The sequence below is a fragment of the Alligator mississippiensis genome, chromosome 6, assembly GCF_030867095.1.
Source record: "Alligator mississippiensis isolate rAllMis1 chromosome 6, rAllMis1, whole genome shotgun sequence".
Taxonomy (NCBI): Eukaryota; Metazoa; Chordata; order Crocodylia; family Alligatoridae; genus Alligator; species Alligator mississippiensis.
Window position 1 is genome coordinate 21,864,707 of NC_081829.1, and position 12,543 is coordinate 21,877,249.

Below are 12,543 nucleotides of genomic sequence, written 5' to 3' on the forward strand. Positions count from 1 at the left end.
CAGACCTGACCCTCCTTACTCCTGAATCATCACTTACCAAAGCGTAGTCATGTTCCTGTCCCCTCCTTACCTGTATCCCAGTTCTCTTCCTGTTGTGTCCCAGTTCTGCCTACTACTCCTTCTGGTCTGCTACAACTGTTCCCCCAATGCTGCTCAGGGACCTTTTAACTTCTCATACACTCAACTACTCCGCCCAGGCTGACTCACATATGCATAAACACCTAAGCAAAACTCAAAAGTTGTAACTGAATTAGGGACTTATACCTGGTTTTCCCACATTTTATGTAAGTGTCCCATCCGTTAAGCAGTTCTGGTTTGGCAGGGATCCCTCTCTCATTTTGACCTGGAAGTCTGTCCTGACCCCAAAAAATAGTTTCCAATGAAAGTTGGATTGAAACTGATCTATTCCCATGAAAAGTTTCAGTGGGTCAGCATTTTTTGATGAGTAACTATTTCACCAAAAAGGCTGCATCTACAAGAATGGGAACGTGCACTTTGTGGTGCCTCAAAGGCTTTTGAGGTGCCTCAAAATGCACACAGCGCATGTGAAAAGGTTTTCTGCACTGCACACTGGCAGTGGGGAGCCAAAATTAGATATGGGGAAATCCCAGTGTCTAAAAAAACACGCTTCAAAAAAAAAAAGTGGGGCTCTGTCCTAAACCGGAGCCTAGCCGACCAGCACCACACTCCAGCTGCCAGCCAGGCTCTGCATGCCTGGGTTGCTGCCACTTCAGCCCCAGGAGGCCCCCAGGATCTTAGGTAAGGCTGCTAAGGCCAGCCCAGGTGCTGGCCTTAGCTTCTCCTACCTCACCCAGGCAAATTGCTGTGCCCCAGAGTGCACTGTGTACTGCTGCTATTTGTCCCCAGGGTAATGCACGTGTGTGCTCATGGGGAGGTGCCCAAAATCCCAACAACCTCCAGTTGTGTGTGAAGACCTCTTCTGGTTAAAATGAGGGCCAAATTAATTGGTTTAGTTGAAAAGAAAAGAGAACAAAACATTCTGCCTAGTTTTAGAACCAAGTTCAAACAAGCTTTTTAAACGCTCCAGATTGGCTAAAATTTTATTTGTGTGTGACTGGAATAGGTCAGCACGATCATCATGTTTGGCTCTGTACATAACACACCTAAAGGTATGCTACACTACAGTAGGGAAAGCTGCACTCCTAGGATTTCCATCCATGGTTTCCTTACTCAGGCAGCTATGCCATTTGGCTAATGTTGGAATACTTATCTGGAACATCTGGTCCTTTTGCTGTTAATTTATTGTGTGCTGGAATTCTTTTGCAATGTTTTTTGAGTAATGTACTTCACTCTGATCCAGATGGGAGTGTGTACCTTTTCTCTATGATATAAATAAGAATGAGAATGATTTATAACCTCGGCACAACTCTCAAGGATTTCTGTGTGAAACTCACATTTGTGTCGGTGGAGTATGTGGCTAATTGCCCTTTGTACCCTTTGTAACAACTGGGTCAGATCCATGTTAAATTTCATAGAAAACTGTTGGCTTCAGTTCTGGAGACATGAACAACTTTGTTTTCCTGTTCTGTTGGCCCATCCATCTAAAGATGCTGAACTAAAACACATTTTTCATAGAGATTTTCCCCGCTATGTTTTTGTAATATTAGTCTGTTCATTCATACAGTACATATGAGTGCACTGCATGCCAAACATTACTTTGAGGGTTACCAGGAATCATTACCATCCAGTTGCTCTTTGGAGGTCCTGATGAAAGGAAGTGGTTTCAGATCAGTGCCCAGTAGATGGCTATCTATAGAGCAGGAATTAGTGCCACAAGCTATTTGATCCCCTTATTGACAGTCCAAAGTGGAAGACCAGGGATTAAATGGACCATATAGACAGAACTTTACTCTTAATTTTTTAGATGGTTCCTATAAATCAAAGGTGAGGAACATTAGCTGGGCATTGAGGGAGATGCCTGCTATAAGGCAATATCTGCTATATCCGTTCAGTTGAATGAACAGAAGACTTCAGCCTTCAGGCTATGCATCATTTTTCACCAGCACTCAATATACATACACTCTCACAATAGCTGATTTTGCTTATGGTGGAAGGAAGATCTATTAGGCATCCTTGTTAAGGCATAAAAGATCTGGGGGTTTAATCCTAGCTCTGTCACAGGCATCCTGTATGACCTTAGGTAAATCATTTCATCTTTCTGTTACTTAGATCTCCCTCACAAGAATGTTGTGAAGCTTTTATTGTTTTCAGGGTCTTCAGATACAAGAGAAGGAAGCCAGATATGACTGAGGCAGACATATGCAGTGTCTGCTCATTATTAGAATCTCATATTAGAATCAAAACCACAAAACCAAATTCCAAAAACATTGTCATTGTATTAGTATCTTTATAGAACCAGCCCTTTATTAGAATAAAAATCTTAAACTAGAATTTGTGAGGACAAGCTTTTTTCCTTCTGGCTATTGAAATCCAGTGAAATACCAAAACTGTATAGACTGTTTCAAGGGGAGGCTGCATGGGCTCTTTACTTAGTTAGAATTGCTAGTTATTCAAAGCAAAAGTGGACTGCCCAATGTGGTTCTAGTAACTGGAGACACTGTAGGTTTATAGTGTATTAGCACATTCTGGCTACATTTTTTCTTTCCTTTCATGTTAGGTTACATCTAAATACTCTGTTGTAATTGTGCAAGGGCATGTGGCATCAGAGGGGGTGCTTCTCTTTGGGAAAGAGCACTTTTACATCTGCGAACACTTTACCTTGTCCCAGTTGGAGGAAGTTTACTGCACCCGGCACTGCTTATCGAGGTGAGTCATGTTTTCCTACCAGTGGGTACAGTTGGTCAGATTCAGTATGAGTCAGTAAGGCCTTCAGACCCTCACTAACTTCAGAAGGCTTTAAAGGCCTACATTAGCATAGTGTGGAGCCCGCTGTGTTTTTCTTCTAACAGAAAGGTAGGATTGCCTGGATGAGTGTCTGCATCCAGATGTGCAGGGGCGTGTGCTTGCAGCAGATTTGCCATGTGGGACATGTTTTATTATTCCATGCATGTGATTTGTGGTGCCACAAAGAGGTCTGTACTTCATGTCCCTGCTCATCTGGATGTGGCCAGTGTGGACAAAATTGGGTTTTTTTGGACTCACCATTCCCATCATCCTTCTGATTCACATGAGACACAGCATAGTGATTACTCTGCTTTGGGCTTGAAGTCAACATACTTTTTGGGTGGCTGTGGCCAGCAAAGTCACAGGGCTCTCTACTGTTCAATGCAGCACTTCATTAATTTAGTGCAGTGGGCCAAGAATGAAACCCCAGCACAGACTCCCATTAGCTCAACCCTCATCTGGATTCAGAAGAAGGAAGAATTGATATAAAATAATGTGAAAAGGAAGGACTTCTGTGTCTTGAAATAATCCATAGATAGACTTTGCTGGGAGTTCTCATGCCCTGCCACTGGAAATATTCTAGTCCCACTCACAAACCTTTGGGCAGTGAGCAAAGATGCCCTGGTTTATATTAGATGTTTAACAGGGCATAAAGGATAGCAGTTTACAGCCTTGGATTATTAGGGGCCCGATAATGATATCCTTAGTCATGTTGAATTGGATCTTACATACACTAGAGCTAGTTGTACTGAAGTCAACAGGACTGCTCTGGGAATCAGGTACTTGGCACTCAGTGTGCACATCTACATGTTCATTATCGTGCCATAATTACAGACCATGAAGTTTAGTACCTGTATTTACAAGTACTAACTTAATGCACCGTAATTGGCACTACTGCGCAGTAGTTCTGGTGCATGCTTTTTTTGTGTTGCTAATGCACAGTAAACTAATTCTGTTGTGCATTAGCACATTAGCATGGTGTTTGCTGTTTATGCTGATACGCAGTAGAATTAGTCTACTTCACCTTTAGTGTCTCATGTAGACGTGCTCAGTGTGAGTCTGTCAGGCTGTAAGGTTCACCTCAATGCTACTTTCAGTGTGAGTTAAACCATCACAATCTAACCTGAAGGGCTCATGCCTACACTGGAGTTCTGCTGTGTTCACCTTTACCTGCTTATCAATAGCAAGTATTTTCCAAACTTCTTTTACATGGAGGAGCATACAACTAATACAGTGGCTTTAAAGAATATGGCTACCACATGTATTGCAAGAGCACCCAAAATATGTTAGTTATAGTAGACACACTGAGGAAAACTCAGTCCCACTATAGACAGAAATTGTTCTCTTTTGCTTATAGTTTAAGTGTTGGCATTTTCTTCTGTATCACTTCCATCTTTTATTCATAAAGAACATTCATTATAAAAGATTTTTGTTTCATTGGCTGATAAGTTCCTGTTTGTTTCTCCAAGGGAAAAGGAATCATAATTAATATTTGGCACACTGATACCTTTTTATGACTCATGTTTTATTGATGCTGATCAATACTGAAAATGGGCTTGTAGTCTTGGCTTTCTGCTTATACTCCATGTGTGTATATGCACACAAACACAAAGTCCATGGGGAAGTGAGTAACTTAATACTTTTACTTAGTGACAGTCTGCTTTTACATCCAGTTCTCACTAGATCAAATTTTAGTGATTGTATCTGTTAATCTGGTCAGATGAATAAGAGAGTGACTGGTTTGGCTTCTGTCTTATGCAATAATTGTTGTTTTTTTTTTAAAGTTTGATTGCTTTGGATCAGATTCTACATAGTACTTATTCTAGGCATGTCTACATTACAGACTAATTCTGTGCGCCTCAATTAGGGCACATGAAACTAATAAATTCCACAGCAGAGGGTAGTACTTGTAAAATACAAGTACTACATATGGAGCCCCATCGGAGCAGCCCTCAGCTGGCAGGCTGACCCCCCAGGCTGCTCCTACCAGACACAAATAAACTCCATAGCAATATGCCCAGAGATTTTTGCTCCCAAGAGCACATTCAAACTGCTCACTCAGGAGCAAAAATCTCTGGAGTAATGAGCTCTGAAGTTTATTTCTGCACGATAATCGCATGTGTAAATGTGCTCACTGAGTAATAAGAGAGGCCCCATAGAAGTCAGGGAATAGGCAAACAAGCAGATTACCATGGGGCAGCTTTGGGTGTTCATGTTGTTCTCTTACCCCATAGCAAATGCGAGATAGTTGCTTCTTCGTGAAGATAGGGTAGGCTGCCTTACATTTATCATAGGTAAAAGCATGTACACAAGTAATTATCGCATAGCAACTAATGTGCTTTAATTTCATACCCGAGCTTGCCTCATGGTACCTCGCCTTTGTCACCAATGGGACTATTTGAGGAATAAAATGCTGCAAATTGGGATTTACGATATCACACTTTGCCCTTTACACTCAGCAACGTGCCCTGGCTATGGCCGTACTTCATCCAGACCTTCATGTTCTCCTGCCCTCATGGATGCAGCCCTTTTCTCTGTGCCTTCCCCATGTCAGTGTCTTTGGGACTTTTACCTGTGCAGAGTGCTGCTGCCAGTCTGTGTGCATGCACTGCGAGGCCTGATCACATTAATTTCACCCTCAGACTGCACCAGCTTCCTGTTTATTTCAGGGTCCAGGACAAAATTACCTGCAGTAGTTTGAAACACGGAGTGCTCTGGCTGCTGTCACTGACCTACTGGTGTTTCTGACATGCTTTCTACAAGGCCTTGTAGAAATGCACATAAAACTGCTTATAGGTTCACAAAGGATGTTCCTGGAGTATGTGGTGGTAGCTGTTCATAGGCTAAAGGCTGGAGCTCTCCTCTGTGCTATTATAGAGGTGACAAAGAGCTAGTTACTCTTTGTCCTTTTCAAACACGTTTCTGGTTGTTCTGTCTTTCAGCATCAGCGATCCATTTATTTTCAGCTTGTGCCACAAAGATCAGAGCCTGGGAGGTCAGGCATGCACTCGTTATTCATACAGTGACATTAAAGAGATACACCCTCTACGCTTTCTTCTGCAGGTAGGAATTGATAAACCATGCTGTTGGTACGAGAGCCACAAGCTCTGTGATAAAATATGGCTAGGAATTTTTTGTACTGTAAGATCTTCAGGATCTTGGATTTCTTCCCTCAGCCCTTTACTAGCAGTCACAGTCCCACCCCTGTTTTGGCATCCTTACTGAGGCGCTTGGTTCCCTGGGAATCATATTGATATTTCCATGAAAGAATTGTTAATGGAAAGAATTCCATACTATTGGGACAAAATGTTGAGAAATGGACTCTCCTGAATTCAGTTAAAACTCCCAAATATGTGGGTTGATTTTCAATTATGCCTGGACCCTATAGACTTTAGTAGTCATTAATTGGATCAGGCCCAAAGAAACAATGTATGCAGTCTTTTTCCCCTTGCACTCTCAGGATAATTGCCTTCCATAGAGTTACATCAAGGGTGCCCACTTAGTCTTTATGTAGTGTTCTTGCAATGAGAATCACAAACAATCCCATCTGGAGCTGTGACAGAGCCTCTTAGAGAACGTTGGACTAGGCCTTTGCAGGGCGATGGAAGCTAATTAGACTCATACAAAAAAGAAAAAAAGATGAGTCATTTATTTGATGAAGGATGCAGCTCCTTTTACAAATTCAGCATATAGATTCAGTTAAAAAGATTTAAAGCCTATTTTGGACATGTGCGAATAGTTCATGTTGGTATTTCCAAAGTGGAATGTTTTTCTTTTTTGGACTAAAATCACAAGGACACTTAGATTCATTAAACCAAGCAGGGGGAGACAAGTCTCTTTATCTTCAGGCATTCAGCTGTGAGAGGGACATCCAGATTCCAGTCCTTGCTTCAATAGCTGTTTAATTACTTCTACAAATTGGAACAATTTCAATAGCAGAGATTTAATGCAGAGTACTGTATAGTCCAGTGGTTAGGGCACATTCTTAACAGATGAGAGATCCAAGTTTCAGTCATTCACAGGGCCATGAGAAAGGAATGTTGAACCTGGATCATCCCTGTTCTGGGTAAGTGCTATAAAACAGAGCAACTGTTTCTATTTTCCCAACTTGCCAAATAACACTTAGGTCCACTTTGTGAGTCCAGCCCTTTATTTTAAAATTGACTTAAAAAAAAGTATGAATCAAAATGTTTGATTTGACCCAAAATAAATTATTTTCTACAGGAAAAATGCTTAAAAATTGGTTTTGGGTTAACCCAGAATGAACCCCGCCCCCCCCCAACCTCATTCAGCTATTAAATTGCAAGGTCCATTATGTGCAAAATTCTAGACTAAATGTTGCAAATTGTTTGCTACAATTTTGGTATTTCTTTTGCTTCACATCTTCAATTGTCGTCTTTTTGGGTAGTGGCCAGTTTTTATTCTGTGCTTCGTCAGCACCTAGCACGGTGTGGTCCTGGTCTATAACTGGGTCTCCAGGGTATAGCCAAAATACAGATAACAAGTAAAAATGATGCTCTTTGAAGAATGACTGGAAAAAACGAGGTAGTTCATCCCAATATAAATAATAGGTTATAGACAAATTGCCAACATAATAAGAGGAGAGTATTTAGTTAATCATATAAAATATTCACTAAATGATGGACTAAATTTCCCCTACTCTGACAGAGGTGTGTGATAAGATTTCTTTTCAGTCTAATTCTAACTTTGGCAAGAGGCATGTTTTCATTGCAAAAAGGTTTTTAATGACCCTTCTCTCCCTGTGCCAAATTTACCCATCAGTTAAATGTCCAGCATTTGCTATACAAATCTTCACCTTGCCAATTGTTTGTTCTTACAGGAGATCGCCTTAGAAATATTCTTCAAAAATGGATACTCCAAGTTTCTTGTCTTTCATGACAGTGACAGGAATAAAGTCTTTAAGAGGTAGTATTGAGTGATGTTGTACCTGTGATAGTCCACAGAATGTGAGAGGCAAAGATTTTGTGGGTGATATTTTTTAATGGATCAGCTTGTTTTTTATTTGATGAAATACTTGTCTTCAAGAGGTAGTTCCTTCTTTAACATGGCACTAGGGATCCAGCAGCTGGGAATTTATTACTGTTGTGCAGCCAGTCCTTCCTGTGTGCATACATCTCCCAAACAGTGCCATCATTTATTCTAAAACTGCATATCATTCCTCTTCAAACAGCTTCCCTTTAGCAAGAAAGACATAATTACTCACAGTCGGTATGATTTTTTTTCCCCTTGTTGAGCTATAATTTTTTTTGAGCATATATATATGTATGTATGTATGTATGTATATATATTTACCATCAATATTTGAGGTGGCATGATGCTTTAAGAATAAGATCTTTTTGGCTCTCAGACCTTGATTTTCTCTAGCATAAACAGAGCTAACAGACTTTAAGAAGTAGAATTTTTGTCTAGGAAGGAGAGTTTTTACCCTCTTATTGCCTTGTGTACATGACATTTTCCCTTTCCTGAAGTTAGACTATAAAGTGGATAATTTGCACACTGTTCTCTAGTAGTCAGTTTAATTTAATCATCCTGCCTTCACCAAACTGCAGTTCCAGCAGTTGCACTGGGATTAATCTCACTACAGTCCTCACCAAAACAAATCTTCATGCTACAGAATTGCTAGGTGAAATTTTATAACCTTAGACTGGTTATTATTCTAGATGATGATAATAGTCTCTTCAGACTGTCTATCAATAGATATAGATGGACCCTGGCCTAAATAACAAATACAGATTTGTCCCACTTTTTAAAATCAAAATGTAAATGTGGTTTCAATTAGACAAGATAAACTTCTCCTAAGCTCCTGCTCTTTTTGCCATTTACAGCTAATCAGCAGCCACATTCCCCCCCCCCCAAGAAGTAGCTGCTTTTTAGTTATGGGCAAAGTGGTTCCTATCTTTGTTAGTTGTACATCATTTTGAGGCCCCAATTCAGGAAAGCACTTGCTGAAGTTATTCTTCAGCTGTCATTGCACACAAATGTATACTTGACCTTAGCCACAGGCTAAGTGTCCCAGTGACTTGAAGTGGTGTCTTGAATAGGGGCAGGCCTCCATTCATAAAATGCTTTATCACCACCCTTCAGGACAAAAGGTACTATAGAAACTTATATTATTATTTTTATTGGTGATGACCTTTTTAAGGATCAAAAAGATTTCTTTTTTCTCTTTTGTTTTAGGTTTTGTTCATTCCAATCTGTTTTGAAGGCAAAAGGAATAACAGAAGAGTCCCTGAATATAAGGTAAGAAACTGGGAACTCCCCTAACATCTGATCTTTGTAATCAGCAGATTTAATTTGGGAAAGAATTGTAGTCTAACAAAAACCACTAGAAAGCTATGTAATTTTGTCCTCCTTTTGTGTACTCAAAGACATTATAACCATAAAATAGCCTCACTATCAAGGCATGAGGAATGTATTAAGTAGCTGGTTATCAATAGTTAATTAATACTGATTATCTACTTAATATGATTATATTGGTAAATTCTTTATAGACAGCATGGGAAAGACTGTTGAACAGACGTGAGGTTAGAAAACTAATCCATAAAGGTTCTGTGTAATGGCCTATTTACTGGGCCGTTTCAGCAGACAGTGACAGATGTACCTACCGCACGCTGTTGATTTGGTACAGATTATAACAACTTCATAATTGTTATCCCCACTTACTGCCCCCCACTTACACCCCTGTAAGGGAAGGGAGTTTTTTTCTAAACGTGGTGATATGACTGGGTTATCTGTGCTAAACACAAATTACTAGCACACTTAGAATTTCTCTTGAGCTGGATGTTCAAGGACAAACATTAGGAGTTTGAAAGCTTCCCTAAATTCACCAAATTGCTTGGGCATGAATTCTAACAGGAATGGCTTTCCATGCTATTTCCATTATTTCCTGGTTCGCCTCTGCCCAGAAACTCAGACCGTTGGGTTCCAGATCATGCAGAGCTTTAGAGGCCATGCCATAAGCTGCTCCTGGACAGGTAAAGGAAGCTAGTTTAGAACAGTGGATATGGGTGTCTTTGTGGGGAGGGGCTGTCCTAAATTAGTCAACGTTAGGTATCAGAATCAACAGGCAATTGTGATTCATGGGTCATGGCTCTCTGAGCTGTTATGTCAGGCTTTCTGCAAGCTCCTAGGTGTCTGCATCGGTTACACTTGGTCACATATTGTAGATTTCCTTCAGTGTCAGAACAAGTAATGAAAGCTACAGCTCCAGAGAATAAGAGGGCAACTTGAGAGAGGGACCAGAACATTTATACCAGGAGGGTCAGGGCAATCTAGATTTTGTCAGTGGAGTAATATGGACCTCTAAGAAAGACAAAGAAGGTCCTAGGCTCAGTGTGGAGCAGCACACTCTGCTCTGTACTGAATTTCTGAGGAGAATTAAACAGCTTAGAGGAGAGAGAAACAGCTCAGGAGATTAGGATAGATTGATTGCTTGTTTATCTAGTCATTAATTTTCCTAGCCAGCCTGGATCAGGTCTGAACTTTGGGTGGAAGGGAGGTTAGTGTTAGAGGTTTGACTAACCTTTACAGAAATTAAGGAGCCCAGGGCAACAGGAGTTGATGCATCTGTTCTTGAATCTCAAAAGCACATTTTGGTAGGGATTTTTAATTCCCATAAGGATCAGCCTGGAATTTCCTCCCCTGGAGGGGGAGAACCTTGCCTTCATTGTCCCCTCTGAGCAGCAGGCATAGGGACTCTGGTATAGCTTGCATAACTCTGGACTGTATTGTAGCATGGACTGTAGGGCTACGTGAAGCTTTGGTCCCTGATTCGATTCAGCGGAGATTCGGCCTGATTCGGTGGCTGAATCTCCGAATCCAAATTGATGAAAGGACCCTTCAATCTCTCTGAATCAAATCGTAACCCTCTGAATTGATTCAGAGAGATTCGGAAAGATTTGGACACAGGCACAGCTTTAAATGTTTTTTCTACATGCCTCTAGGTAGTAGGGGCTTGTGAATGCTGCAGTGCTGGGACACATGGAGTATCCCACTGGAGCATGGGGGGCTCCCCAGCGTGCTTGGCAGCAGACCTGGAAGTGGACCAGAAGCACTTCCAGTCCACTTCTGGGTCCACCGGGGAACGCGCTGTGGGGTGGGGGTGTTCCTCTCATGCCCCCCCCCCCCCGGTTCGGTGACTGGTGCCTCCTGGGTCGGGGGGGGGGCACCCGGGGTCTCCCTGCGGCCAATCGCTAAGCCAGGGACGTGCGGGGGGACCCCCAGCATGTTCCCTGGCAAACCTGAAGGTGGACCGGAAGTACTTCTAGTCCACTTCTGGGCTTGCCGCTGAGCACATGGAGGGCCCCCCTGCAATCCTGTGGGTTGCTCCATGCACCCCAGCATCACAGCGATCATGAGCCATGCCTGCTATGTCAAGGTGTGTAGAAAAGACATTTAAAGCTGTGTCTATGCCCAAATCGCTGATTCTCTGAATCAGCATCGAATCTTCAGTTTTGGATTCAACCGAATTGAATCAGGGACAGTGATCCTAATCAACAAATTAAATCACTGTCCCTGATTCAGGCTGAATCTGAACCTGAATAGAATAGGGCCTGCTTTGCACACTCCTAATGGGCTGAGACACACCGGATTCCAACTGCCTAGGCAAAAGGTTATAGGGACTAATCCTACTCACCTGAAACCCCATCCGTTACTAAATCCCTCTTACCCTATCTTCTGCTGTACTCTTTGGACTGGAGGACCAAGAATTCTGTGGGCTCCTATACACATGTAGTCTGTTGCAGCACAAACATTGATGTGCTTCAGCAGCCTTCCATGTCACATGTATCAGCATTGCTGCGTGTCTCTGTGCTAAAAAAATGGTGGCAGTGCACTGTGAAAAATAAAACATATTTGATGAGCTTTAGTTCAAAGTGCCCCACCTCCATTTTTTCAGCGTGGGGATATGCGGTGATGCTGATTCACATGATGTGCAGGCACTTTTTATTAGCGTGGCTCACTAATTAAAGCATCCAGTGCCATGTCCTGCAGCATGTGTAAAAATGCCCTATGAGTTTAACTTAATCTCCCCACATGTTGGCACCACTTGGGAGTCAGAAAGGCTCCCTCAGAGGCTAGATTTACCAGCCATAGGAATCAGAATAGAAAAGTAAGGCTGAAAGGGATTTCCAGAGGTCATCCTGCCTCAAGTGGTGGATTGGATTAGATCATCCCCATCCAAATCATCCCATACAAGTGCTTGTCTAACCTATTTCTAAAATGAAACAATCAACCTTGTCATAGAACTACAAGGGATATTGTATGGGAAGAGTGAAACACCCACCATTGTGCTCTACAGCTTGGTAACAGCAAGCATAATTTCATACATCGCACCCTCTAACTGGACAGCCAGAATTCCGCTTTCTGTATCCCTCCATAAACTTACCCCAGCTCTTTTAATCTTTTTTTCATAACTGAACAAGTTGTGGAGCTATGCTTCATTCTCCTGCTGCTGAGCATGGTCCTCTCTAATATCTATGGGCTTTTGACTGTAGAACTCTTTCATTATCTCCCACTAATCTGTGTGTGGAGGGGAAGATTGAGGGACACTGCTTGGTTCCAACTGTTATACTTTACAGCACATTCCAGGCATAGCTAATCCTACATCATCCCTGACCAATGTTTATTCAGGTTCTTCTTGAAAACCTCCAAAGATGG

At 41.8% G+C, this 12,543-nt stretch overlaps 1 protein-coding gene across 1 annotated transcript in view; it reads left to right on the forward strand.

Moving 5' to 3' along the window:
* The window catches only part of WDFY4 (WDFY family member 4), a 287,362-nt gene that overhangs the window by 191,523 nt on the left and 83,296 nt on the right, over positions 1–12,543 (forward strand). The window contains exons 44-47 of the mRNA XM_019499474.2: positions 2,639–2,787; positions 5,808–5,928; positions 7,706–7,791; positions 9,064–9,126. Coding sequence (XP_019355019.2) covers positions 2,639–2,787; positions 5,808–5,928; positions 7,706–7,791; positions 9,064–9,126 — 419 coding nt within the window. The remainder of the gene's footprint in view (positions 1–2,638; positions 2,788–5,807; positions 5,929–7,705; positions 7,792–9,063; positions 9,127–12,543) is intronic.